Source organism: Lampetra fluviatilis, unplaced genomic scaffold (assembly GCF_964198595.1).
Source record: "Lampetra fluviatilis unplaced genomic scaffold, kcLamFluv1.1 SCAFFOLD_993, whole genome shotgun sequence".
NCBI lineage: Eukaryota > Metazoa > Chordata > Hyperoartia > Petromyzontiformes > Petromyzontidae > Lampetra > Lampetra fluviatilis.
Window position 1 is genome coordinate 1 of NW_027621522.1, and position 27,500 is coordinate 27,500.

General features: G+C 52.6%; 1 protein-coding gene across 1 annotated transcript in view; it reads left to right on the forward strand.

Moving 5' to 3' along the window:
* Nucleotides 1–6,833: 6,833 nt before the first annotated feature.
* Nucleotides 6,834–27,500, forward strand: part of LOC144955363 (copine-4-like) — a gene marked incomplete at its 3' end in the record, with an annotated part of 28,779 nt that continues 8,112 nt past the window's right edge. The window contains exons 1-5 of the mRNA XM_078885606.1: nt 6,834–7,051; nt 20,124–20,300; nt 23,976–24,050; nt 25,644–25,718; nt 26,850–26,933. Of these exons, the coding sequence (XP_078741732.1) occupies nt 6,851–7,051; nt 20,124–20,300; nt 23,976–24,050; nt 25,644–25,718; nt 26,850–26,933 (612 nt within the window). The remainder of the gene's footprint in view (nt 7,052–20,123; nt 20,301–23,975; nt 24,051–25,643; nt 25,719–26,849; nt 26,934–27,500) is intronic.

The following is a 27,500-nucleotide window of genomic DNA, read 5'->3' on the forward strand; positions in this document are numbered from 1 at the left end:
CCCACCTCCTCATCCTCCTCCTCCTCATCCTCCACCTCCTCCTCCACCTCCTCCTCCTCATCCTCCACCTCCACCTCCTCCTCCACCACCTCATCCTCTTCATCCTCTACCTCCACCTCCTCCTCCTCCTCATCCTCCACCTCCTCCTCCACCTCCTCTCCTCATCCTCCTCCTCCTCATCCTCCTCTTCCTCCTCCTCCACCACCTCATCCTCTTCATCCTCCTCATCCTCCACCTCCACCCTCCTCCTCATCCTCCTCCTCCTCTCATCCTCCACCTCCTCCTCCACCTCCTCCTCACCTCCTCATCTCCACTCCACCACCTCCTCCTCCTCATCCTCCTCCTCCTCATCCTCCTCCTCCTCCACCACCTCATCCTCTTCATCCTCACCTCCACCTCCTCCTCATCCTCCTCCTCCTCCACCTCTTCATCCACCTCCTCCTCCTCCACCTCCTCCTCCTCCTCGGCGAAGGGGTCTCGCGATCCGGGCTGATGAGGTCCAGCGCACGCGCCCTGCAGACTCGCCCTGAAGAGGTGAGAGGCGACCGGGAGGGGGCGGAGGGGGGACGAGGGGGGGGGGCGGGGAGGGAGGGGGGCAGTGGGGGGGGACGAGGGGGGGGGCAGTGGGGGGGGGGGCAGTGGGGGGGGGGGGGGTGTGTGCCAGGGTGGGGCAGCAGGGGGAGGGAGTCACCGATCGTCCGCAGATTTCCGCGCGCCGCCTCCGTCGTAAAGGAGCGGACCCCTCAGTCTCCACGGCGGGGGCTGCGTGACGAGGTGAGGAGGAGGGGGAGGAGGGGGAGGGGCGGGGGCTGCGTGACGATGGTGAGGGAGGAGGTGGGGAGGAGGGGGGGCGGGGATGCGTGACGAGGTGAGGAGAAGGAGGGGGCGGGGGCTGCGTGACGAGGTGAGGAGGAGGGGGAGGAGGGGGCGGGGGATGCGTGACGAGGTGAGGAGAAGGAGGGGGCGGGACTGCGTGACGAGGTGAGGTGGAGGGGGAGGGGCGGGGGCTGCGTGACGAGGTGAGGAGTGGGAGGAGGGGGAGGGGCGGGGGATGAAGAGGTGGGAGGTGGAGGGATGAGTGGGGGGGGGAGTAGAATCACGTAAAAATCCCGTCGCCCAGCGTAGCGGGGGAGAGATGATGGATTCTTAAATCCATCTGTGCGGCGATGATTGCCGGGTGGGATTTCGACGCTACAGGAGATAGCTTCTTGCGAGAGAGTGTGAGAGAGAGAGATTCCTGATTTGTTTTACGATGTCGAGGTGGTAGGGATGAAGTGGAAAGAGACGAGTGGAGAGAGTGGAGAGATACGGGGACGGAGCTGTTTGCGAGCACCCATTAAGGCGGGGGACGGGGGAAAGGAGATCATGTTCTTTAGTTCTTTCACGTAGATAGAAAAATAAGAATAACATTTGAAGTGAAAAAAAAAATCTTTTTAAATATTTTTTTTTTAAAATAATATAGAGGATTTTTTTAAAATAAATTTTATTCACTTTTTTTTCTATCTACGTGACTTTACCAGAAGAACCATAGAATATGATTGCCTGCAGTCACGAAAGTTTTAAGTCAAAATTTAGGCTGAGGAGACCTTGGGGATACACACACTACACACACTACACACACACTACACACACACTACACACACACACTACACACACTACACACATTACACACACACATTACACACACACACACCACACACACACACTACACACACACTACACACACACTACACACTACACACACCACACACACATTACACACACACCACACACACTCCACACACTACACACACACACGACACCCACATTACACACACACACACTACACACACTACAAACACACTACACACACACACACACTACACACACACACTACACACACTACACAAACTACACACACTACATACACACACTACACACACACTACACACTACACACACCACACACACATTACACACACACCACACACACTACACACACTACAAACACACTACACACACACACTACACACACACACTACACACACTACACAAACTACACACACTACATACACACACTACACACACACACTACACACACACACTACACACACTACACACACACAGACACACACTACACACACATACACACAGACACACAGACACACACACATACACACACAGACAAAGGCCCCCTTATAGCCTCCACTTGCTTCTGGGGCAAGTGCTATCACACAGGTATACACACACGTGCACACTCGTGCACACACACGAATAAACACGCACAGACACATGCGCACACACATTCACATACACACGTACAGACATACACGCACACAACACGCAGACACAAGTTCACACACGCCGACACGCGTGCACACACGCAGACACACACAGACACACACGCAGACAACACACACAGACAGACACACACAGACACACACACAGACACACACGCAGACACACGCACACAGACACACACGCAGACACATACAGACACACACACAGACACAGACAGACACACACACAGACACACACACACAAACACACACAGACACACACACACACAAACACACACAGACACACACACAGACGCACAGACAGACACACACACACAGACACGCACGCACACGCGGCGAGGTGAGAATGCGTCGCTTCCCATCAAAGTGGAGGAGGAGGAGGCGCGGCGCGCATTGAAGTGATAATGAAGCTCGCGGCGCCGACGAAAGTTCTGACGGGAACTGGCTCGGAGAGTCGGAGCTAACACTGCAGCAAGGCGGGGTGCAGCAAGGCGGGGTGCAGCAAGGCGGGGTGCAGCAAGGCGGGGTGCAGCAAGGCGGGGTGCAGCAAGGCGGGGTGCAGCAAGGCGGGGTGCAGCTGTGATGGGTGCAGCGAGGCGGGGTGCAGCAGGGCGGGGTGCAGCTGTGATGGGTGCAGCTGTGATGGGTGCAGCTGTGATGGGTGCAGCGAGGCGGGGTGCAGCAGGGCGGGGTGCAGCTGTGATGGGTGCAGCTGTGATGGGTGCAGCTGTGATGGGTGCAGCGAGGCGGGCTGCAGCAGGGTGGGGTGCAGCTGTGATGGGTGCAGCAGGGCGGGGTGCAGAAAGGCGGGTACAGCTGTGATGGGTGTAGCTGTGATGGGTAGAGCCATGGGGGGTAGAGCGATGGTGGTAGAGGGATGGGGTAGAGGGATGGGGGGTATCATCATCACGGTCGCTAGGAGATGTTAACTACCTCGCCTGGTGTACAGGAGGTCGTGAGTTCGATCCCGACCCTGACGATGCCTGCTGCTGTATATTTGGAGTTTTCGTGTCTCTCTCTCATCATCATCACGGTGGCTAGGAGATGTTAACTACCTCGCCATGTGTACAAGAGGTCGTGGGTTCGATCCCGACCCTGACGATGCCTGCTGCTGTATATTTGGAGTGTGTGTGTCTCTCTCTCTCTCCCCGTGGTCGCGTGGATTTTTAATTGGGGTCCTCCGGGTTTTTCCCCTCCACATTTAGAATCAACGACACGCGTCCAGATATAATTGTGGCTGCTATGAATGTCGACGTGGGGGCCTTAGGGCCGTCCATAAATGACGTCACGCGATTTTGGACGATTTTTGACCCCCCCCCCCCCTTCGTCACACGGCGTCAAATATGACGTCACGAAGCTCTGCCCCCCCCCAAAATAAAACATGCTTTAAATCGCTTTAAACTATTGTCATTGTAGTGCATATTTAATGTGGCGCTGCACACTGATGTTGTAGGAGAAAACATTTATACAGGTAGGAACAGCAGTTCCACACTGCCCACCAGGGATTATTTGTCTGTCGTGCATAGCCCCTCCCAAACATGTAGTACGCTCCCGGATTGGTTGAAGTGCATCACGTGACCGCGAGCTTTCTGTCGTGCACGAATGCGCTGTCCAACCAAGTTGCTACCTGTCCACTCCGAAGGAACGTGTTTAAAAAAGTCTATTTAATTAAGTAGAACGTGTCGTCTACATTTATTTAAAGTTGCGCATTTTGATGTGACGTCACATTTCTCAACCCCCCCCCCCTCGTCACACATCGTCACAAATGTCTGACCCCCCCCCCTAGGTGCGTGACGTCATTTATGGACGGCCCCTTACCTGGCAAAAACATTTTTTTGGTTCATAGTAAAGAAAAAAGTTTATGCACAGCTGTTACGAACCACCTGACGAATTGGTCGCCTACGAGGCACCGGTGACTTTAACTTACCTGGTGTCAATCTTCTTGGTTCTTTCGGTAAAGTCACGTAGAAGGGAAGTAATAAAATAATACAAATAAAACATAATAAAATAATTCTCACGACGTTTCGGCCACAACGCAAGCAGCCGTCCGACAGACCTAGTCTTCACCCGAGGACGGCTGCTTGCGTTGTGGCCGAAACGTCGTGAGAATTATTTTATTATGTTTTATTTTTATTATTTTATTATTTCCCTTCTACGTGACTTGACCGAAAGAACCAAGAAGATGAATCCCTGCAGTCACGAAAGCTTTAAATCAAAAATTATTTTATTATGTTTTATTTTTTATCCTTTTATTTTTTCCCTTCTACGTGACTTTACCGAAAGAACCAAGAAGATGAATCCCTGCAGTCACGAAAGCTTTAAATCGAAATTTACCTGGTGTCTCTGAGTCTCGGACACGGCCTTTGTGAACTACTTGACAGAGCGAGCCCAGACCATGCTCTCAAACATCGATTCTTGTCGTCGTTTTATCGAGGCCACTGCTCTCCATATCCCCCGGGGGGGAGGAAGTGGGGTTCATGGAGGTCAACAACAACACAAATAGACTAATAGGGTTTTTCCCCTTTTTTCTGGCAACAAAACTGACACCTTTTGCAAGGAATCATGCTTACATTAACCACAATACTTGCAGTCAAATGCAAACAAAAAACAATACTCTGATACTCTTTTGGTTATTTCGGTAAAGTCACGTATAAAGATAAAATAATAATAAATTAAATAATAGCATACGACGTTTCGATTGCAACACAAGCAATCATCATCAGGTAGTCACGAAAGCTCCAAATTTAAGATCAATACTCTGATAATTTATGCATTGTCTTTGAAACTGATTGGTCCACACCAGAGACAGCTTTCTTTAGAGCCTAGTCTCATATGGTGTTCGACCAGATGACTGCAAGTATTGTGGTTGATGTAAGCATGATTCCTTGCAAAAGGTGTCAGTTTTGTTGCCAGAAAAAAAAGGGAAACCCCCTATTAGTATATTTTGGTACTGGCAAAGGAGGTCCCATGATGTAGCTTCTCACCCCGAGCTCTCATTACTTTGGTAGTGCGTTGTCTTTGAACTGTGCGCCTTTTGGCGTCATCTGGTCGAAAACCATATGAGACTAGGCTCAAATGAAAGCTGTCTCTGGTGTGGACTAATCAGTTTCAAAGACAATGCATACATTATCAGAGTATTGTTTTTTGTTTGCATTTGACTGCAAGTATTGTGGTTAATGCAGGGGCGGTTTCTTTATTAGGGCGATTGGGCGACGCACTACCAATGTCATTCAACCACAGAGTCACGCTAACCGTCACTGTGCCTCTGGATATAGTCCAATCAGCGTCATGTCACGTTCTGTGGAGTACCGCCTCTTTTTGGACCGATTTCATTCCGGCTGAGAATCGCCCAGAGTGGTCGCATAGACTTACATTCAAAGATGTTTTTTTTCGAACGGGGGGCGCTGCAATGCATTCTCTATGGCTTCCGGGAGGGCTCGCACTAACGTGCTTACGTCATCATACGTAAGCACGTTGCATCCAACAATATAATTTGTCGCCACCTAGTGGAATCTTTAATAAAATAAACTTGAGTGGATTGTATTAATAGTGAGTATAGAAACAAACAAGATGTATTGTAAGAGTCACTTTATTTTTCATTAATATTAAAGAAGTGAAGTTGCCTTTACATGCTTAAGCTGTTAATTTATCCTTTGCATGGGTGGACCTTATCCTTATAAATCATCCAGACATTTGCCCCCCCTGAGAGATGTTGCAGGAGCCGCCACTGGGTTAATGTAAGCATTATTCCTTGCAAAAGGTGTCAGTTTTGTTGCCAAAAAAAGGGGAAAAACCCTATTAGTATATTTTGGTACTGGCAAAGGAGGTCCCATGATGAAACAACACACATATTTCGTTGTCTCGGCTCGGCTCAGTCTCGGCCTCTGGCTCGAGTGAGCCGCGGCTCGAGAGACACAATTTGAGTCGTGAGCCGAGCCCTGAGCCGAGCCAAGGCTCAGCCGTGAGCCGAGCCTGCAACTCAAAATGTGGCTCTGTGACCCCCCCCATCCCGCCCCGCATGGTAGAGAGAAGGGTGACTCCGGCAAAACCATCTTGATCCCGCTTGGCCGCTTGACTCCTTTGCCTGTCTGCCCCCCCCCCTGCCCCCCCCCACCCTCTCCCCCTGCCCCCCCCACCTTCTCCCCTCTGCCCACCCCCCTGCCCCCCCACCCTCTCCCCCTGCCCCCCCCCACCTTCTCCCCTCTGCCCACCCCCTGCCCCCCCACCCTCTCCCCCTGCCCCCCCCCACCTTCTCCCCTCTGCCCCCACTCCATACACCCCCACCCTCTCCCCCCCCCACCCTCTCCCCCTGCCCCCCCCCCCCCCCCACCGCACTCCCCCGCAGATAAAAGAGCGAGGAAGGGTGGTGGTCGGTGGGGTGGTTGTGGGTGGTGGTGGTTGTGGGTGGTGGTTGTGGTTGGTGGTGGGTGGTTGGTGGTGGGTGGTGGTGGTGGTTGTTTGGTGGTGGTGGGTGGTGGTGGTGGGTGGTGGGGGGTGGTGGTTGGTGGTGGGTGGTGGCTGGTTGTGGTGGTGGTGGTTGGTGGGTGGTGGTTGTTTGGGCCTGCGGCAGCGATGAGCGACAGGAGAGGGGTGCGCACGGGACCCCCGCCGACGCCACCCGCGTCCCTGGGGGGTCTGGTGGGGGGCGCTGCCCCCTGCCTCGCCAAGGTGGAGCTGCGCGTCTCGTGCCGAGCTCTGCCCGACCGGGACGCGCTCTCACGGCCCGACCCATGCGCCGTGCTGCTCATGCAGTCCTTCGGCCAGTGGATGGAGGTGAGGAACACACCCCCCCTCCACCACCCCCCCACCCCCCCCACACCGCACGGAGTCTCTGGTGGTGGTGGTAGTGGGGAGCGGTGGCGCAGCGGTTAACGCATTGCGCGGGCGGGCAGCGAATGAAATGCGCTCTGAACACGGGGTTTCCCTGCTGAACTCCCCCATAATAGGGCGTCTGTGAAAACATAGATTGTTAGGTTCATTACTACCCCTATCATCACCACTATCACTACCGCTACCCCTATCACTACCCCTATCATCACTCCTATCACTACCACTACCCCTATTACTACCCCTATCATCACCCCTATCACTATCACTACCCCTATTACTACCCCTATCACTACCCCTACCACTACCGCTACCCCTAATACTACCTCTATCACTACCCCAACCACTACCACTACCCCTATGACTACCCCTATCACTACCCCAACCCCTATCACTACCCCAACCCCTATCACTACCCCAACCCCTATCACTACCCCTATCACTACCCCTATCACTACTGCTACCCCTATCACTACCCACATCACTACCCCAACCACTACCACTACACCTATCACTACAACTATCACTACCCCAACCCCATATCACTACCCCTATCACTACCCCTTTCACTGCCTCTATCTCTACCACTACCCCTATCATTACCCCAACCACTATCACTACCCCAACCACTACCACTACCCCTATCACTACCACTATCATCACCCCTATCACTACCGCTACCCCTATTACTACCCCTATCACTACCCCTACAACTACCCCTATTACTACCCTAACCCCTATCACTACCCCTACCACTACCCCTATTACTACCTCTATCACTACCCCAACCACTACCACTACCCCTATCACTACCCAAATCACTACCCAAACCACTACCACTACCCCTATCACTACAACTATCACTACCCCAACCCCATATCACTACCCCTACCACTACACCTATCACCACCCTACCACTACCCCTACCACTACCCCTACCACTACCCCTACCACTACCCCTACCACTACACCTATCACCACCCTACCCCTGCCACTACCCCTATCACTACCACTACCCCTATCACTACACCTACCCCTCCTTAACCACTCCCGCCTGTTCTCCTGTCACCATAACTACACCAACGAATCCACGTCGCCCTTCGTCATCTCAAGCGCTGTCGCCTTACGTGCGAGTTGTATCAATGCCGCACAGCGCCCTGGTGCACGCCGCCGCTATATACATCTACATAGATACAAGTCTTCAAATCTACTCAGGATAAGATATTCGTAGGTTTTTTTTGGTAAAGTCATGCAGGTAAAGAATAAAAAATAAAATTAATAAAAGTAAAATAAAAATAAAATACAAATCACGACGTTTATTTTTATTTTACTTTTATGGATTTTAATTTTAATGTTTTACCTACGTGACTTTACCGAAAAAACCTAAGAATATGAATCCTTGCAGTCACGAAAGCTTCAAATCTAGAATCAAGATAAGGTTCCAAAGCAATGTACGACATACAACCTTTTGACCTGTAGGTCAAAATCAAGGACCTGGGCACGATCCACCCACGTCCTTCAACACCGGGGGAGAGAGAGACTTTTGACTCTAGATTTGAAGCTTTCGTGACTGCAAGGATTCATATTCTTAGGTTTTTTCCGGTAAAGTCACGTAGGTAAAAAATTAAAATTAATAAAAGTAAAATAAAACATAAAATAAAAATCACGACGTTTCGGAGGCAACACAAGCTTCCGTCTTCGGGTGGAACAATCACAGCACGATAGCTGTATCAATTAAAATGTTTTACTACGTGACTTTACCGAAAAAACGTAAGAAAAGAGACTTTTGACTTTTATACAACTTTTATTGCCGCCAACAGCAACAGCAATGGAGGCGATTCCGATATGAAATACACAAAGTCACCAGCAACACAAATGAACGCTATAAATCCACACACAGAGTGAGACATGGAGAGAGACAGAGAGAGAGAGGGCGACAGAGGGAGAGACAGAGTGAGACACAGAGAGAGACACAGAGAGAGAGAGAAAGGGCTTCATCAGAGCGAGACAGAGATAGAGACAGAGAGAGAGACAGACAGAGACTTTGACTTTTAAACAACTTTTATTGCCGCCAGCAGCAACAGCACTGGAGACGATTTCGATATGAAACACACAAAGTCACCAGCAACACAAATGAAATTAAACGCTACAAATCCACGCGCTGTGGCGCTAAAAGCACCGCGCACAACACGAAAGAAAAGTCACGTGGTGGTGATGGTGGTGGTCATCGCGCACGCCACGGTGACGAGCGAGCGCTTCAGAAGGTGAACACCACGAGGGTGCCGTCCACGCTGGTACAGAGAGGGGCTTGTCCGGCTCCCCAGCGTTCGAAGAAGACGTGCACATCACCGACGTGTGTGTGGTACATGGCGTGCTCCAGCCGGAGCCGCGCCTTGAGCAGGCCTCTGAACACTGGAAGCACAGAGCAGCCGTCAGTGTTACCTTGCAGAATATTTTTCATCGTCTTATACACCGCCAACTCCAAATATACAGCAGCAGGCGTCAGGGTCAGGATCGAACCCACGACCTCCTGCACACCAGGCGAGGTAGTTAACATCTACTAGCCACCTTGATGATGATGAGAGAGAGACACGCAAACTTCAAACATGTAGCAGGCGTCAGGGTCAGGATCGAACCCACGACCTCCTGCATACCAGGCGAGGTAGTTAACATCTCCTAGTCACCGCGGCGCTCCTGACACGTGCTCGCCACTCGCAATGCCGCTCCGAGCAATAGCCAGGCTCTCTACACCTGCTTAGCTTCCTGATTGAAACAAAAACAAAAAACTCCCAACGGAGCTCGGATGCGTGGGATGGGCGCGTTCAGAGTGACCCGTTCGGCGAGGCCGAGAGGATGGACATCAATCAGATCCGCTTCTGATGCAATTCATCATCATCATCAGAAGCATCATCATCATCATCGGCAGCGGTGGCGTGGAAGAGTCGCACGGCCGGGGCAATGAGAAACCGTCCCCCAGCATTTAATGTTCAGCTTTGATGTGCTTCGTCCGTGGCCCGCTGTGTGTGGTCGCTATTTATACACGTGATGCATTTTAATGATGGGGCAGAGGGAGGCACGGAGGGAGGGAGACAGGGAGGGAGGGAGGCAGGGAGGGAGGGAGACAGGGAGGGAGGCAGGAGGGAGGGAGACAGGGAGGGAGGGAGTGTCACCCCATCCCCCCCCCCACCTCCCCCACTCTGGCCCCTGGCCGTAATGAATTTGATGGAACGACAGAAGGTAAAGATCCCCCCTCCTTCGTCTTGCGAGCCGCCAATGCCCCGCGCGCGCACAGCCTCCACACACAGCCTCCACACACAGCCTCCACTCACAGGGCGCTGTCGGGCGTCGCCTCGACACGTCCCCCCCACACGTGGCTTCGATCCCGACCCTGACGCCTGCTGCTGCTGTGTAATTGGAGTTTGCGTGTCTCTCTCTCTCATCATCATCACGGTGGCTAGGATATGTTCACTACCTCGCCTGGTGTACAGGAGGTCGTGGGTTCGACCCTGACGCCAGCTGTATATTTGGATTTCCCGTGTCTCTCTCTCTCTCACCGTGGTCGCGTGGATTTTTTCCCGGGTCCTCCGGTTTTCCCCTCCACGTTTAGAATCAACGTCACGCGTTTCGAGAATCTGGTTACTATACATTTCCATGTGATGACGATGAGGCCACTTCGTTGAGCTATCATTTGTTGGCCAGGTCCCTTCTGAACAATATCTACGAAGCCTTACCTTGTAAAATAATTTTTGTTGTTGAATTTAGTCTCAATATATATGTATAAGGTTGCCCACAAGTCAGGACACGTAGGGTTGTTATGTTTATTTTATCAGATCGCAAAGGGTTATTTCATTTTTTTTGTTCAACAAATATTCGAATTGACTTCCATAAATATTAATGCACGATGCATGGATTCTCTGGTTCAAATTTTTTTTTTAACGTCGTATCTTTGTTTGGTCAAGATGACAGGCATCCGATCTTTGACCATTCGTCAGGTACGAGTTTGGTGTAAAAAAAATGTCATCGGAAAAAGGAAGGAGCAAAAATGGACGTAAATAACACTGGTCAACAAAAGAAAACATTTTTTTTCTAATTTCAGGGTGCTGATTCCAAATCTGATCTCAGATTTGCTCTATCACATCTCATTTTTATGCTATCGGCATACCCCATTTTCATTGATTTTACCCGAAATTAACTCTGTCACTTATGATTGCAAGTTGTTGCGAGTCAGTGACTGCTTTAGTGTTAAAATATGGTGCTGTATTTTTAGGATAGTGTGTTTCTAATATAATTTTATGTAGATATCCACATTTATTTAATATTTTTCTTCTGCAGTTTTTATTGAAAATGCAATATTTGATATCTCAAAAACCTGATGGGATAGACAAACACTGATGCCAGATTTGGAATCAGCACCCCAACATTACATTAAAACCGCTGGAATACCGTATGCCAGAAAAAGTGTGTTGACCAGTGTAATGAAACCAGATACAAATGTTAGCTTACAGAATAGACAATTAAAATGGTTTAATGCCGGCGTTAACGTCAATATAATAAGCCGATATGCCCTGACGTTGAGGCACATCACGTATGTACATACAGTTCGCGCACACTCACGTTTACAAAGACAAAGGTTGCCACCCCGGTAAGACACACATGCGGTTGGGGAAAGTGCTATTTGCGAGCGCCTATTAAGGGCGACACGGCAGAACGAGTAGGCGCAGATGCACGGGAACACGTCAGTTTGAGTTTCATGTATTAGGTATAGTCTTGTGAGCCATTCGGCTCTTGAATCGGGTGCAACCGCAACAAAGAAAAACATGAACAAGAAAATATCTGAAAGTGACTTCGCAAACAGAAAAATCCACTAAAAAACAGCAAAATATTGCAGAAAAAGCACCGCATATCAATGCTGTGTGCAAAAATCCCAGTGGGATGCAAGTCAAACACAATAACAACCATGAGACATATTCTTGGTTCTGTCGGTAAAGTCACGTAGAAGGGAAATAATAAGATAAAATATATATAACAATAAAAAAATTCTCACGACGTTTCGACTGCAACACAAGCAATCATCATCAGGTGTGAAATCCACAGCAAGAAAATTAGAAAAAAGATATTTTTTGTGTAATATTTTTATTATTTTATTATTTCCCTTCTACGTGACTTTACCGAAAGAAGCAACAATATGAATCCCTGCAGTCACGAAAGCTTTAAATCGAAATTTAACCCTAAGACAATTTAGATTAGAGTGATCAGTCTAACTCGGTACTACAACAAACAAACATGGCTAAACCAAAACGTCGAGCTGAGCTTAGATTCATTTGGGAGAGGTTTTGCCACTGACGTTCATCGTGAGCGGGGATCGAACTCGGAGCTGCGGGCGTTCTTAGGGCAACGCAATCGCGCACGTGGGCACGCGCACGTCGGCACGTGGTCACGCGCACGTGGGCACGCGCACGTGGGAACGTGGTCACGCGCGCACGTGCGCACGTGGGCACGTGGGCACGCGCACGTGGGCACGTGGTCACGCGCGCACGTGGGCACGCGCACGTGGGCACGCGCACGCGGGCACGTGGTCACGCAATCACGTGAGTCTGCGACGAGGCGGGGTGAGGATTGGGTGAGGACGGGGTGAGGACGGGGTGAGGAGGAGGTGAGGAGGGAGGGTGGCTGAGCGAGTCTGTCAGGAGGCGTGACGGCTCACGTCATCTCTGCCACTCCGCTGGTGTCTCTCCAACCCTCTCTGCTCGGGGCCACGGACCCCATAATTGCCCCTCGGGACCCCTGAACCTTATCTGGGGGAGGGTGGGGGTGGAGGGGAGGGGGTGTGGGGGAGGGGATGGGGGGGTGGGCAAAGTCAGCCCCGTCGATAATTCTCGGCTCCTGCACCACGGTTCATCAGCTCCCAGATCGATGCGCGCCGCCACGCGGACCGTCCACACTTGCACGGAGCTGTGCGGAAGATAATTGTGTCGTTCATCATCCCACTCCCACACCACCCACCCCACCCCACCCACCCTTGCCAAGTGATTCCTCGCGGCAGTTTGGTCCAAGGGGAGGGTGCAGGGGGGCGGGGGCGGGGGCTGGTGTGGGGGGGGAACTCTTCGGGCTAATTGCAGTCACCGTGGTAATAGCGTCCATCCCCTGCTGGATGAAGAGGCCTCACTCTCTCCTCTCTCCTCTCTTCTCTCTCTCTGTCTACCCGTCACGTCGTCCTGCGGGGCCACAATCGGTCTGGCCTCGTCTCTCACCGCTCACGCCTAGACTTATTGGGACAAGTGCTGTTAGCGAGCATCTATTAAGAGGCTCGGCAGCAGGGAGAAGCCGTGCCGGAATGTAACTGAATGTAACTGAATGTAACGGAATGTAACGGCTGTTGATAGAGCGCAGTATAGTGACTGCCCGGCCGCCTTTGTCTCTCCAGCGCTGGCATTTTCACACATCGCACCAGACACTTATTCAAGGCTGAGTCGACGTAGGAGTCTTCACTGACAAGGGAACAACAATAGGGGCCGTCCATAACTGACGTCACGCACCTGGGGGGGGGGGGGGGGTCAGACATTTGTGACGATGTGTGACGAGGGGGGGGGGTGGAGAAATGTGACGTCACATCAAAATGCGCAACTTTAAAGAAATATAGACAACACGTTCTACTTAATTAATAGACTTTTAATAAATGTTTTCTCCTACAACATCAAGAGTGCAGCGCCACATTAAATACGCACTACAGTACAACGACAATAGTTTAAAGCGATTTGAAGCATGTTTTATTTTCAAAATGGAAATATGGTTTGGGGGGGGGGCAGAGCTTTGTGACGTCATATTTGAGGGGGGGTCTGACTTTTTGTGACGTCGTGTGACGAAGGGGGGGGGGGTGTCAAAAATCGTCCAAAATCGCGTGACGTCATTTATGGATGGCCCCTAAACTATTAAAACTATTTTTTTATTTTACCAGGTAAGGCCCCACGAGCTATATTTTTCAGAAGCGACGTCGCTATCACAAATGATAGCTCAAGGAAGTGGCTCTTCATCATCATCACGTGGAAATTTATGGCAGCCAAATACTCTAAACGCGTGACGTCGATATCAAATGTGTAGGGGAAAACCCGGAGGACGCTGAGAAAAAAATCCACGCGACCACGTGGGGAGAGAGAGAGACACGCAAACTCCAAATATAAAACAGGCATCGTCAGGGTCAGGATCGAACCCACGACCTCCTGTGCACCAGGCGAGGTAGTTAACATCTCCTAGCCGCCGTGATGATGATGGGAGAGAGAGAGACACGCAAACTCCAAATACACAGCAGGCATCGTCAGGGTCAGGATCGAACTCACGACCTCCTGTATAGCAGGCGAGGTAGTTAACATCTCCAAATATACAACAGGCATCGTCAGGGTCAGGATCGAACCCACGACCTCCTGTACACCAGGCGAGGTAGTTAACATCTCCAAATATACAACAGGCATCGTCAGGATCAGGATCGAAGCTACGACCTCCTGTATAGCAGGCGAGGTAGTTAACATCTCCTAGCCACCGTGATGATGATGAGAGAGAGACACGCAAACTCTAAATACACAGCAGGCGTCAGGGTCAGTGTTGGGATCGACCCGACGATTGCCACACGGCATAGATACACTTAACGAATTTCTAAATCATCTCAACTCGCAAAACCCATCCATTCAGCTCACCATGATAGTGGAAGCTGACACAACTCTCCCTTTTATGTATATTCTGCTTGGGCGCGGTCGAAATGGTAATTTCACCCACACAGCGTTTACCGATAGAAAACGCACACTGACGCCTATCTGAATGCAGTCACACCATCGCTCCGCACAGAAATCCTCTCTCATCACGACGCTCATACATCGGGCTAAGAAAGTGTCAGATGGTGATTGACTGAGAAGTGAAATTCAATATAGTGATAGGTTTTATCCCTTTCAACTGTTACAAAAAACTGACACCTTTATACAAGGCATCATGTTTGCAATAACCACAACACAAGCAGTCAAAATGCAAACAAAAAGAAACAACTCTGATAATGATTATGATATGCACTGTCTTTGAAGTTGATTGGTCCACACCCGAGACCGCTTCTCTTAGAGCCTAGTCTCCATTGGTGTTGGACCAGATGAAGCCAAAAGGCGTACAACTCAAAAACAGCGCACTATCAGAGTATTGCGAGCTCGGGGTAAGCATTTACACTATGAGACCTCCTTTACCAGTGGCAAAATATAGTAATAAGTTTTTACCCTTTCAACTGGTACAAAAACTGACACCTTTATACAAGGGATCATGTTTGCAATAAGCACAACACAAGCAGTCAAAATGCAAACAAAAAGAAACAACTCTGATCATGATAATGATATGCACTGTCCTTGAAGTTGATTGGTCCACACCCGAAACAGCTTTTCTTAGAGCCTAGTCTCCATTGGTGTTGGACCAGATAACGCCAATATGTTGAAGAAGCGCCGCAATTGAACGGTTACAATGATGCACACATCAACAGGGCACTGAATGCCAAAACCAAATCATCAAATAACACGAGCGTTGAAAGTGACCAAGTAATTAGAACGATTAAAATAGCGTACGTTGCGGGAGAAACTGATAAACTAGCCAGATGTTTGGATAAACAAAACGTCAGAGTCAGATTTGGCACGGTACATAAAATGCAGAAATTAATATTTCATACAAAAGATGTATTACCGAAGCTATCAACAGAAGATGTGTAACGAATTAATTCCGCTTGTGGCAAATGCTATGTTTGGGCAAACAGGACGAATGATCAGCACGAGACAAAAAAATAAAAGAAACATTAAATGTCTTCTTGATTCTTTCGGTAAAGTCACGTAGAAGGGAAATAATAAAATAATAAAAATAAAAACATAATAAAATACAATTCTCACGACGTTTCGACTACAACACTAGCAGCCGTCCTCAGGTGAAGAACAGCGCTGCCCCTTCTCCGTGACTTTACCGAATGAACCAAGAAGATGAATCCCTGCAGTCACGAAAGCTTTCAATCGAAACATATTAAATATTCCAAAATGCAGCTGTCGGCAGTGACGGAACACCCGTGCCAACAATGACACTCAATTGATTTTGATAATGTTGAAATTACTATTGGCCAAGACTAATTAGAGAATCGATCGATTTCGAGAGAAATACTAAATAATTTTAAGCATTCGGATGGCTACAGACTTGGTGCTGATTGTTTAAACGCATGCCTATACAGGTCACCATACTTCAATGGGGATTAATGTTGAACAGACGATAACCGGTACTGCTATTTTAGTGCACACATTCGACAGGAGGTACAAGAACGATGGGTTTGCATGATGTACATTAGTAACCTTATTAATAACTCAACAGGCAATGGATACCCATTGTAATTTTTATGCATTCGTTAATACAGAGGACGATTTCTCTACAAATCTGGCTGTCGCCTGATGAAGCTGGTTGTAATTACTGGCGAAACGTCGTACTCAGATTCTAAATGTTGTGGCTTGGCTCTCCAACACACCGGTGTGCTGTACTAGTATACTACACTATACACTACACTATACGCTACACTACAATATACACTACACTAACCACTACACTACTATACACTACACTACTATACACTACACTACCATACACTACACTATACACTACACTACTATACACTACACTACTACACACTACACTATACACTACACTACAATACACTACACTATACACTACACTACTATACACTACACTACTATACACTACACTATACACTACACTGCTATACACTACACTATACACTACACTACCATACACTACACATTACACTACACTACTATACACTACACTATACACTACACTACTATACACTACACTATTTGATATCTAAAAAACCTGCTGTGATAGACAAAAACTGATGCCAGATTTAGAATCAGCGCCCCAAAATTACCTTTAAACCGTTGGAATACCTTATGCCAGAAAAAGTGTGTTGACCAGTGTTATATATATGGTGTTAATAAGAAAGTGTTAGTGATATAGTGTTAACAATAATCTAGTGTTCTATCTGACCTGGATTCTACCGATGATTAGTGAATAATTTACTGCGCAGCACTGTACTTTATTAAACATTTATGTACATTGCATATACACTCTTACATCGCACATCTACCCTCGTGTAGGCGAACCACAACTTACGCGAAGGTGTACACAGAACCGAACCACCCCCACCGCGTACTCTGAGCCCTTGCTGTTTGTACTCAGCCTCACCCCCCGTCCACCGACCACGTGCACTGGGATGTGCATTCAGCACCACGGACAACGCCGCCTCTCTCTCTCTCTGAGCTATTGCCACCGCTTCCTTTAACGATCAGCAGTCACCACCACCACCCCACCCACCCCACTCTTACCCTTGCCATCGATTTCCCAACCTCAAATCGATTCCCTATGAATGATGCCACCGTTACGGGGTCACCATTTGATTCAATAACCCAATCCTTTAGGCAGAACCCTCTCATTCTATCGCTGTGCGTGATGGTGCTGCGGTGGCTAGGAGATGTTAACTACCTCGGCTGGTATACAGGAGGTCGTGGGTTCGATCCCGACCTTGACGCCTGCTGCTGTATATTTGAAGTTTGCGTGTCTCTCTCTCTCTCTCTCTCCTGTGGTGAGATTGTTAACTACCTCGCCTGGTGTACAGGAGGTCGTGGGTTCGATCCGCACCCTGACAATGCCGGAAGTATATTTGGAGTTTGCGTGTCTCTCTCATCATCATCATGGTGGTGAGATGTTAACGACCTCGCCTGGTATACAGGAGGTCGTGAGTTCAATCCCGACCCTGACGCCTGCTGCTGTATATTTGGAGTTTGCATGTCTCTTTCTCTCTTATCATCATCATAGCGGTGAGATGTTAACGACCTCGCCTGGTATACAGGAGGTTGTGGGTTCGATCCCGACCTTGACAAGGCCTGATGTATATTTGGAGTTTGCGTCTCTGTCTCTCTCTCTCCCCATGGTGAGATGTTAACTACCTCGCCTTGTAAACAGGAAGCCAAGCGTTTGGAGTATTTGGTTGCTACTATAAATGTCCACGTGATGATGATGATCATAAGCCACTTCGTTGAGCTGTCATTTGCGATGGCTAGGTCGCATCTGACAAAAATAGCTAGCGAGCTCAGTTGGGCCTTACCTGGTAAAATAAAAATAGTTTGTAATCTAAATAGTGTTCGTTCAGGAGTCGGTAATCACGTTGACTCTTTTAACAGCTCGCCCTGACCGGCATCACTAATTGGACCAGCTATAATTGTATTCAGCTCAATGCCAAGAAGAGAGAGAGAGAGAGAAAGAAAGAATAGCTTCTTCTTGTCGGCACAAAGAAGCAATTTGCAAACCTGGACACATTTGAGGTGAACTCATTGCGCTGAAAGGTAATTCCACCATACGCTTTGGTTCTTTCGTTAGAAATAAAATGAAACAACACAAGCCGTCGTCATCAGGTGGGACAACTACAGCAAGAAACAACTGCTGAAGAAGGCGAGAGAGTTGCCGTGGCACGAGGTTATATCGACGATATCGGTAGGGTACATGGGCTGGGCTAGAGATGGGAGGGGGGGGGGCAGAGTAAGATCTGCGGCGGCGACGGGAGAGCTATGCGGAGAGAGAGGTGGGGGGTTGCCAATGTAGCAGCAATGCCAATGCAGCAGCAATGCAGCAGCAATGCCAATGCAGCGGCAATGCCAATGCAGCGGCAATGCAGCGGCAATGCCAATGTAGCAGCAATGCCAATGCAGCAGCAATGCCAATGCAGAAACAATGCCAATGCAGCAACAATGCAAATGCAGCAGCAATGCCAATGCAGCATCAATGCAGCAGCAATGCCAATGCAGCAGCAATGCAGTGGCAATGCCAATGCAGCGGCAATGCAGCGGCAATGCCAATGCAGCGGCAATGCAGCGGCAATGCCAATGTAGCAGCAATGCCAATGCAGCAGCAATGCCAATGCAGAAACAATGCCAATGCAGCAACAATGCAAATGCAGCAGCAATGCCAATGCAGCATCAATGCAGCAGCAATGCCAATGCAGCAGCAATGCAGCAGCAATGCCAATACCGCAGCAATGCAGCATCAATGCAGCAGCAATGCCAATGCAGCAGCAATGCCAATGCAGCAGCAATGCCAATGGAGCAGCAATGCCAAACGCTGGCGATGCGTGGGGGGAAATTAACCCGGGCAAAAAACAGACCAGCACCCGGCAGATGCAGGCCGGCTACGGGGACGGGTACCCGTTTGCGACCCTGGTGCGGCCGGGTACGGGAACGGGTAGGCCGTGAGTCACTGGTGAGTCACCGTTTGTCACTCATTTCCCAACGTCTTGTCTCTTCTCACAATTCAAGTTCCTAGAATCAACCTACCCGCGCCTGCAACATGGCTTCATCCCAGAGGTCGCAATCGGGTACCCTATACCCTACCCGATACCCGGCCGGGTACGGGTAGCCGGGGGTACGGGTACGCGTTTGCGACCCTGGTGCGGCCGGGTACGGGTAAGGAATCAAAACCCTAATATGGGTTTTCCCCTTTTTTCTGGCAACAAAACTGACACCTTTTGCAAGGAATCATGCTTACATTAACCACAATACTTGCAGTCAAATGCAAATTAAAAACAATACTCTGATAATTTATGCATTGTCTTTGAAACTGATTGGTCCACACCAGAAACAGCTTTCTTTAGAGCCTAGCAGTTGTGTTCGACCAGATGACGCCAAAAGGAGCACTCGTTTTTTTTTGCATTTGACTGCAAGTATTGTGGTTAATGTGAGCATGATTCCTTGCAAAAGGTGTCAGTTTTGTTGCCAGAAAAAAAAAGGGGGAAAAAACCCCTATCAGTATATTTTGGTACTGGCAAAGGAGGTCCCATGATGAATCAAAACCCGTTTGCGACCTCTGGTGTGAGGCCCGGGGTGAGTCCGTGGTGAGGCTGCGGTGAGTTCGTGGTGAATGCCGTGCAACTGCTGCCGCTGTGACGCCGTCGTGCCAGGTGGACCGCACGGAGGTGATGCGCAGCACGCTGAGCCCCGTGTTCGCCAAGGTGTTCACGCTCGACTACTCATTCGAGGAGGTTCAGCGCCTCCGCTTCGAGGTCTACGACGTCAGCTCGCGGCACGGCCCGCGAGACGAGGACCTCCTGGGGGCCACCGACACCACCCTGGGGCAGGTGAGCCTGGGTGAGTGGAGGGGGTGGGTGGGTGGGTGGGTGGAGGGGGTGGGTGGGTGTGTGGGTGGAGGATGTGGGTGGGGGAGATGAGTTTGGGTGGGTGGAGTAGGTGAGTGTGGGTGAGTGGAGGGGGTGGGTGGGTGAGTGGGGGAGATGAGTTTGGGTGGGTGGGGTAGGTGAGTGTGGGTGAGTGGAGGGGGTGGGTGGGTCAGTGGGGGAGATGAGTTTGGGTGGGTGGGGTAGGTGAGTGTGGGTGAGTGAGTGGAGGGGGTGGGTGGGTGGGTGGGTGGGTGGGGGAGATGAGTTTGGGTGGGTGGGGTAGGTGAGTGTGGGTGAGTGGAGGGGGTGGGTGGGTGGGTGGGGGAGATGAGTTTGGGTGGGTGGGGCAGGTGAGCCTGGGTGAGTGGAGGGGGTGGGTGGGTGGGGCAGGTGAGTGTGGTTGAGTGGAGGGGGTGGGTGGGTGGGGTAGATGAGTTTGGGTGGGTGGTGCAGGGGAGTGTGGGTGGGGCAGGTGAGTGTGGGTGGGGCAGGTGAGTGTGGGTGGGTGGGGTAAATGAGTTTGGGTGGGTGGGGCAGGTGAGTGTTGGGGGGGTGGGGCAGGTGAGCCTGGGTGAGTGGAGGGGGTGGGTGGGTGGGGTAGATGAGTTTGGGTGGGTGGTGCAGGGGAGTGTGGGTGGGGCAGGTGAGTGTGGGTGGGTGGGGTAGGTGAGTGTGGGTGGGTGGAGCAGGTGAGTGTGGGTGGGTGGGGCAGGTGTGTGTGGGTGGGTGAGGCAGGTGAGTGTGGGTGGGTGGGGTAGGTGAGTGTGGGTGGGTGGGTGGGGCAGGTGAGTGTGGCTGGGTGGGTGGGTGGGGCAGGTGAGTGTGGGTGGGGCAGGTGAGTGAGGGTGGGTGGGGCAGGTGAGTGTGGGTGGGTGGGGTAGGTGGGTGGGTGGGGCAGGTGAGTGTGGGTGGATGGGGCAGGTGAGTGTGGGTGGGTGGGGCAGGTGGGTGTGGGTGGGTGGGGCAGGTGAGTGCGGGTGGGTGGGGCAGGTGAGTGTGGGTGGGTGGGGCAGGTGAGTGAGGGTGGGTGGGGTAGGTGAGTGTGGGTGGGTGGGGCAGGTGAGTGTGGGTGGGTGGGGCAGGTGAGTGTGGGTGGGGCAGGTGAGTGTGGGTGGGTGGGGTAGGTGAGTGTGGGTGGGTGGGGCAGGTGAGTGTGGGTGGGTGGGGCAGGTGAGTGTGGGTGGGGCAGGTGAGTGTGGGTGGGTGGGGTAGGTGAGTGTGGTTGGGGCAGGTGAGTGAGGGTGGGTGGGGCAGGTGAGTGAGGGTGGGTGGGGCAGGTGAATGTGGGTGGGTGGGGCAGGTGAGTGTGGGTGGGTGGGGCAGGTGTGGGTGAGTGGGTGGGTGGGTGGGGCAGGTGAGTGTGAGTGGGTGGGGCAGGTGAGTGGGTGGGTGGGGTAGATGAGTTTGGGTGGGTGGGGTAGATGAGTTTGGGTGGGTGGGGCAGGTGAATGTGGGTGGGTGGGGCAGGTGAGTAGGTGGGTGGGGCAGGTGATTGCGGGCGGGTGGGGCACATGAGTGGGTGGGTGGGGCAGGTGGGTGGGGCAGGTGAGTGTGCGTGGGTGGGGCAGGTGAATGTGGGTGGGTGGGGCAGGTGAGTGTGAGTGGGTGGGTGGGGCAGGTGAATGTGGGTGGGTGGAGCAGGTGAGTGAGGGTGGGTGGGGCAGGTGAATGTGGGTGGGGCAGGTGAGTGTGGGTGGGTGGGGCAGATGTGGGTGAGTGGGTGGGTGGGGCAGGTGAGTGTGAGTGGGTGGGTGGGGCAGGTGAGTGGGTGGGTGTGGCAGGTGAGTGTGAGTGGGTGGGTGGGGCAGGTGAGTGTGAGTGGGTGGGTGGGGCAGGTGAATGTGGGTGGGGCAGGTGAGTGTGGGTGGGTGGGTGGGGCAGGTGAGTGTGGGTGGGTGGGGCAGGTGAGTCTGGGTGGGTGGGGCAGGTGAGTGGGTGGGGCAGGTGAGTGTAGGTGGGTGGGTGGGGCAGGTGAGTGCGGGTGGGTGGGGCAGGTGAGTGTGGGTGGGTGTGGGTGAGTGTGACAGGTGAGTGAGTGTGGCAGGTGAGTGTGGGTGGGTGTGGGTGAGTGTGACAGGTGAGTGAGTGTGGCAGGTGAGTGTGGGTGGGTGTGGGTGAGTGTGACAGGTGAGTGGGTGGGTGGGGCAGGTGAGTGTGAGTGGGTGGGTGGGGCAGGTGAATGTGGGTGGGTGGAGCAGGTGAGTGAGGGTGGGTGGGGCAGGTGAATGTGGGTGGGTGGGGCAGGTGAGTGTGGGTGGGTGGGGCAGATGTGGGTGAGTGGGTGGGTGGGGCAGGTGAGTGTGAGTGGGTGGGTGGGGCAGGTGAGTGGGTGGGTGTGGCAGGTGAGTGTGATTGGGTGGGTGGGGCAGGTGAGTGTGAGTGGGTGGGTGGGGCAGGTGAATGTGGGTGGGTGGGGCAGGTGAGTGTGGGTGGGTGGGGCAGGTGAGTGTGTGGGTGTGGCAGGTGAGTGTGAGTGGGTGGGTGGGGCAGGTGAATGTGGGTGGGGCAGGTGAGTGTGGGTGGGTGGGGCAGGTGAGTGTGGGTGGGTGGGGCAGGTGAGTGTGGGTGGGGCAGGTGGGTGTGGGTGGGTGGGGCAGGTGAGTGGGTGGGTGGGGCAGGTGAGTGTGGGTGGGTGGGTGGGTGGGTGGGGCAGGTGAGTGCGGGTGGGTGGGGCAGGTGAGTGGGTGGGGCAGGTGAGTGTAGGTGGATGGGTGGGTGGGGCAGGTGAGTGCGGGTGGGTGGGGCAGGTGAGTGTGGGTGGGTGTGGGTGAGTGTGACAGGTGAGTGAGTGTGGCAGGTGAGTGTGGGTGGGTGTGGGTGAGTGTGACAGGTGAGTGGGTGGGTGGGGCAGGTGAGTGTGAGTGGGTGGGTGGGGCAGGTGAATGTGGGTGGGTGGAGCAGGTGAGTGAGGGTGGGTGGGGCAGGTGAATGTGGGTGGGTGGGGCAGGTGAGTGTGGGTGAGTGGGGCAGATGTGGGTGAGTGGGTGGGTGGGTGGGGCAGGTGAGTGTGTGGGTGGGGCAGGTGAGTGGGTGGGTGTGGCAGGTGAGTGTGAGTGGGTGGGGCAGGTGAGTGGGTGGGTGGGGTAGATGAGTTTGGGTGGGTGGGGTAGATGAGTTTGGGTGGGTGGGGCAGGTGAGTGGGTGGGGCAGGTGAGTGTAGGTGGGTGGGTGGGGCAGGTGAGTGCGGGTGGGTGGGGCAGGTGAGTTTGGGTGGGTGTGGGTGAGTGTGACAGGTGAGTCAGTGTGGCAGGTGAGTGTGGGTGGGTGTGGGTGAGTGTGACAGGTGAGTGGGTGGGTGTGGCAGGTGAGTGTGGGTGAGTGAGTGTGGCAGGTGAGTGTGGCAGGTGAGTGTGAGTGGGTGAGTGTGGCAGGTGAGTGTGGCAGGTGAGTGTGACAGGTGAGTGAGTGTGACAGGTGGGTGTGCCAGGTGAGTGTGACAGGTGAGTGTGGCAGGTGAGTGAGTGTGGCAGGTGAGTGGGTGGATGTGGCAGGTGAGTGTGAGTGGGTGAGTGTGGCAGGTGAGTGTGGCAGGTGAGTGAGTGTGGCAGGTGAGTGTGGCAGGTGAGTGTGGCAGGTGAGTGAGTGTGACAGGTGAGTGAGTGTGGCAGGTGAGTGGCGTCTCGTGCTGTCGCACAGATCGTGTCTCAGCGCAAGTTGATCCGCGCCCTGCAGCTCAAGCAGAGGAAATACGCAGTGAAGCCGACCATCACGGTACGCGAACCCTGACACACACACAAAGACTAAGATCCCCCGTGTAACCTACACAAGCTGTTGGGGCAAGTGCACACGAGGGGGCGGCGTGGTCAGGACCCAGACACGCACACAAGACAAATATCTTCTTGGTTCTTTCGGTAAAGTGACGTAGAAGGGAAATAATAAAATAATACAAATAAAACATAATAAAATAATTCTCACCACGTTTCGGCCACAACGCAAGCAGCCGTCCTCAGGTGAAGAACAGGTCTGTCGGAAAGACAGCGTCTGAATGAAAAATATACGCTGCCAAGCCTGGTGGTTTTCATTCAGACGCTGTCTTTCCAACAGACCTGTTCTTCACCTGATGACGGCTGCTTGCGTTGTGGCCGAAACGTCGTGAGAATTTTTATTTTATTATGTTTTATTTTTATTATTTTATTATTTCCCTTCTACGTGACTTTACCGAAAGAACCAAGGAGATGAATCCCTGCAGTCACGAAAGCTTTAAATCGAAAGACAAAGATCCCCCGTATAGCTCTCCTACAGACTGTAGGGGCAAGTGCTGTTAGCGAGCGCCTATGAAGGCCGGCACGGCACACGAGTGGGTGGGTGGACAGCCCCGCGCCCGGCCGCCTTTGTCTCCCTCGTGGCGATGTTTACTACACACCGCACCAGGTACTCATTTCAGGCTGAGTCGACCTAGGGGAGGCCCAGGACCGGTTCAAATAGTCCTCACCGGTGTTGGCCGTGCGCTGGAATCGAACTCGGATCGCCGGGTTCGTAGCGCCCACCGCTGCACCGCCGCTCCCCACGCAACAAAGTAAAGCTAAAGATCCCCCGTGTAGCTCTTTAACAGATTGTCAGGGGCAAGTGCTGCTGTTAGCGAGCACCAGCGAAGGCCGGTGGCCTGCACCACGCCATTAGACATTCGCGCTCTACAGAACTCTAAGGAGGAGAGGCCACGCAACCTTCACGTGACAGAACCTCTGCCCGAGTCGGGGATCGAACCCAGGCTCACCCCTCGTTTGCTGTGCGGCACAGGTGTGGGGGTGTGTGTGTTGGGGAGCGGTAGTGTAGCGGTTAGCGCGCTGCGCTATGAACCCGGCGACCCGGGTTCGATTCCCGCTCACGGCCAACACCAGTGACGATTATCTGAACCGGTCCTGGGCATCCCCTAGGTCGACTCAGCCTTAAATGAGTACCTGGTGCGATGTGTAAACATCGCCACTGGGGAGACAAAGGCGGTCGGGCGTGGTGCTGGCCACCCACCCCCTCGTGTACCGTTCCGGCCTTCCTAGGTGCTCGCTAACAGCACTTGCCCCTACAGTCTGTTAAGACTATACGGGGGATCCTTGTCTTTTGTGTCACCAGTGCCCATGATCAGGCGTGGGCGACTACAATAACAAGAACAGCCATTGTACTCGAATTCGGTACAATAACAACAATAACAACCCCCCCCCCCCTCGATATTTGAAGAGGCGAAATTGCACGTGGTGATGACGAGACGGCCATGGTCCTCGATGAATGACGTCACAAAGCAGCCAACCAAGCCCCCCCCCCCTCCCCCCCATCTCCCCCACCCCCCCCTCCCTTCCTCCCACTCCACAGATCATCTCGGACGAGCTGACGAGCAACAACGACTACGTGACGCTCGCCTTCCACGCACTCAAGCTGGACGACAAGGTGGTGGTGATGGTGGTGATGGTGGTGATGGTGGTCGTGGTGATGGTGGTGGTGGTGATGGTGGTGGTGGTGATGGTGGTGGGGGTGATGGTGGTGGTGGTTGATGGTGGTGGTGATGGTCGATTCCCGCTCACGGCCACCAACACTGGTGACGATTATCTAAACCGGTCCTGGGCCTCCCCTAGGTCGACTCAGCCTCAAATGAGCACCTGGTGCTCTGTGTAAACATCGTCACTGGGGAGACAAAGGCGGCCGGGCGTGGTGTTCGCCACCCACCCCTCGTGTGCCGTGCCGGCCTTCATAGGTGCTGCTCGCTAACAGCACTTGCCCCTACAGTCTGTTAAGGCTACACGGGGGATCTTTGTCTTTGGTGGTAGTGCCTGGTGATCGCCCGGCCACCCAGAGCTCATGGTCACCCCCCTCACCCCCCACGTCTTTTCGAGTCATCATCACCATCATCATCACCATCACCACCATCATCATCATCACCATCATCACCATCATCATCACCATCATCACCATCATCATCACCATCATCACCATCATCACCACCATCATCATCACCGTCATCACCACCATCATCACCATAATCATCATCACCATCATCACCATCATCATCACCATCATCACCATCATCATCACCATCATCATCACCATCATCACCACCATCATCACCATCATCACCACCACCATCATCACCATCATCACCACCACCATCACCACCATCATCCCTACCATCATCATCATCACCATCATCATCATCACCACCATCATCACCATCATCACCATCATCACCACCGTGGTGGTTGTGGTTGTCCTGGTGGTCGTGATCATTGCAAGTGGTAGCGTAATGCAGCAATGGTAGCACCGTCATCATCAGTTTGAGCAGCAGCATCAGCAGCAGGAGCATCATCATCAGCAGCATCATCATCATCAGCAGCATCATCATCAGCTTCAGCAGGAGCAGCATCATCATCATCAACAGCAGGAGCAGCAGGAGCATCATCATCAGCAGCACCATCATCATCAGCCGGAGCAGCAGCAGGAGCACTATTAGTTAATGTCTGCGTTGGCTTGCAAATGTGTACTTCTGTGCTGTGCTGCTCTGTGCTCTGACGCCTCCCCGTGCAGGACTTCTTCAGCAAGTCGGACCCCTTCCTCGAGATCTTCCGTCTCAACGACGACGGCACCCAGCAGCTCGTGCACCGCACCGAGGTGAGGAAGTCGCTCACTCACCCAACCACTCACTCGCTCAACCACTCACTCAGCCACTCACCCAACCACTCACTCACCCAACCACTCACTCACCCAACCACTCACTCACCCAACCACTCACTCAGCCACTCACTCATTCACCCAACCACTCACTCACTCAACCACTCACTGACCCAACCACTCACTCATTCACCCAACCACTCACTCACCCACCCACCCACCCACAAACCTACCCACCCACAAACCCACCCACCCACAAACCCACCCACCCACTCACCCACCCACCCACAAACCCACCCACTCACCCACCCACCCACACACCCACTCACCCACCCACACACCCACCCACACACCCACTCACCCACCCACCCAGCCACTCACCCACTCACCCACCCACCCAGCCACTCACCCACCCACCCAGCCACCCACCTACCCACTCACCCACCCACCCACTCACCCACACACACACCGACCCACACACTCACCCACCCACCCACTCACCCATCCACCCACCCACCCACTCACCCACCCACCCACTCCCCCACCCACCCACTCACCCACCCACTC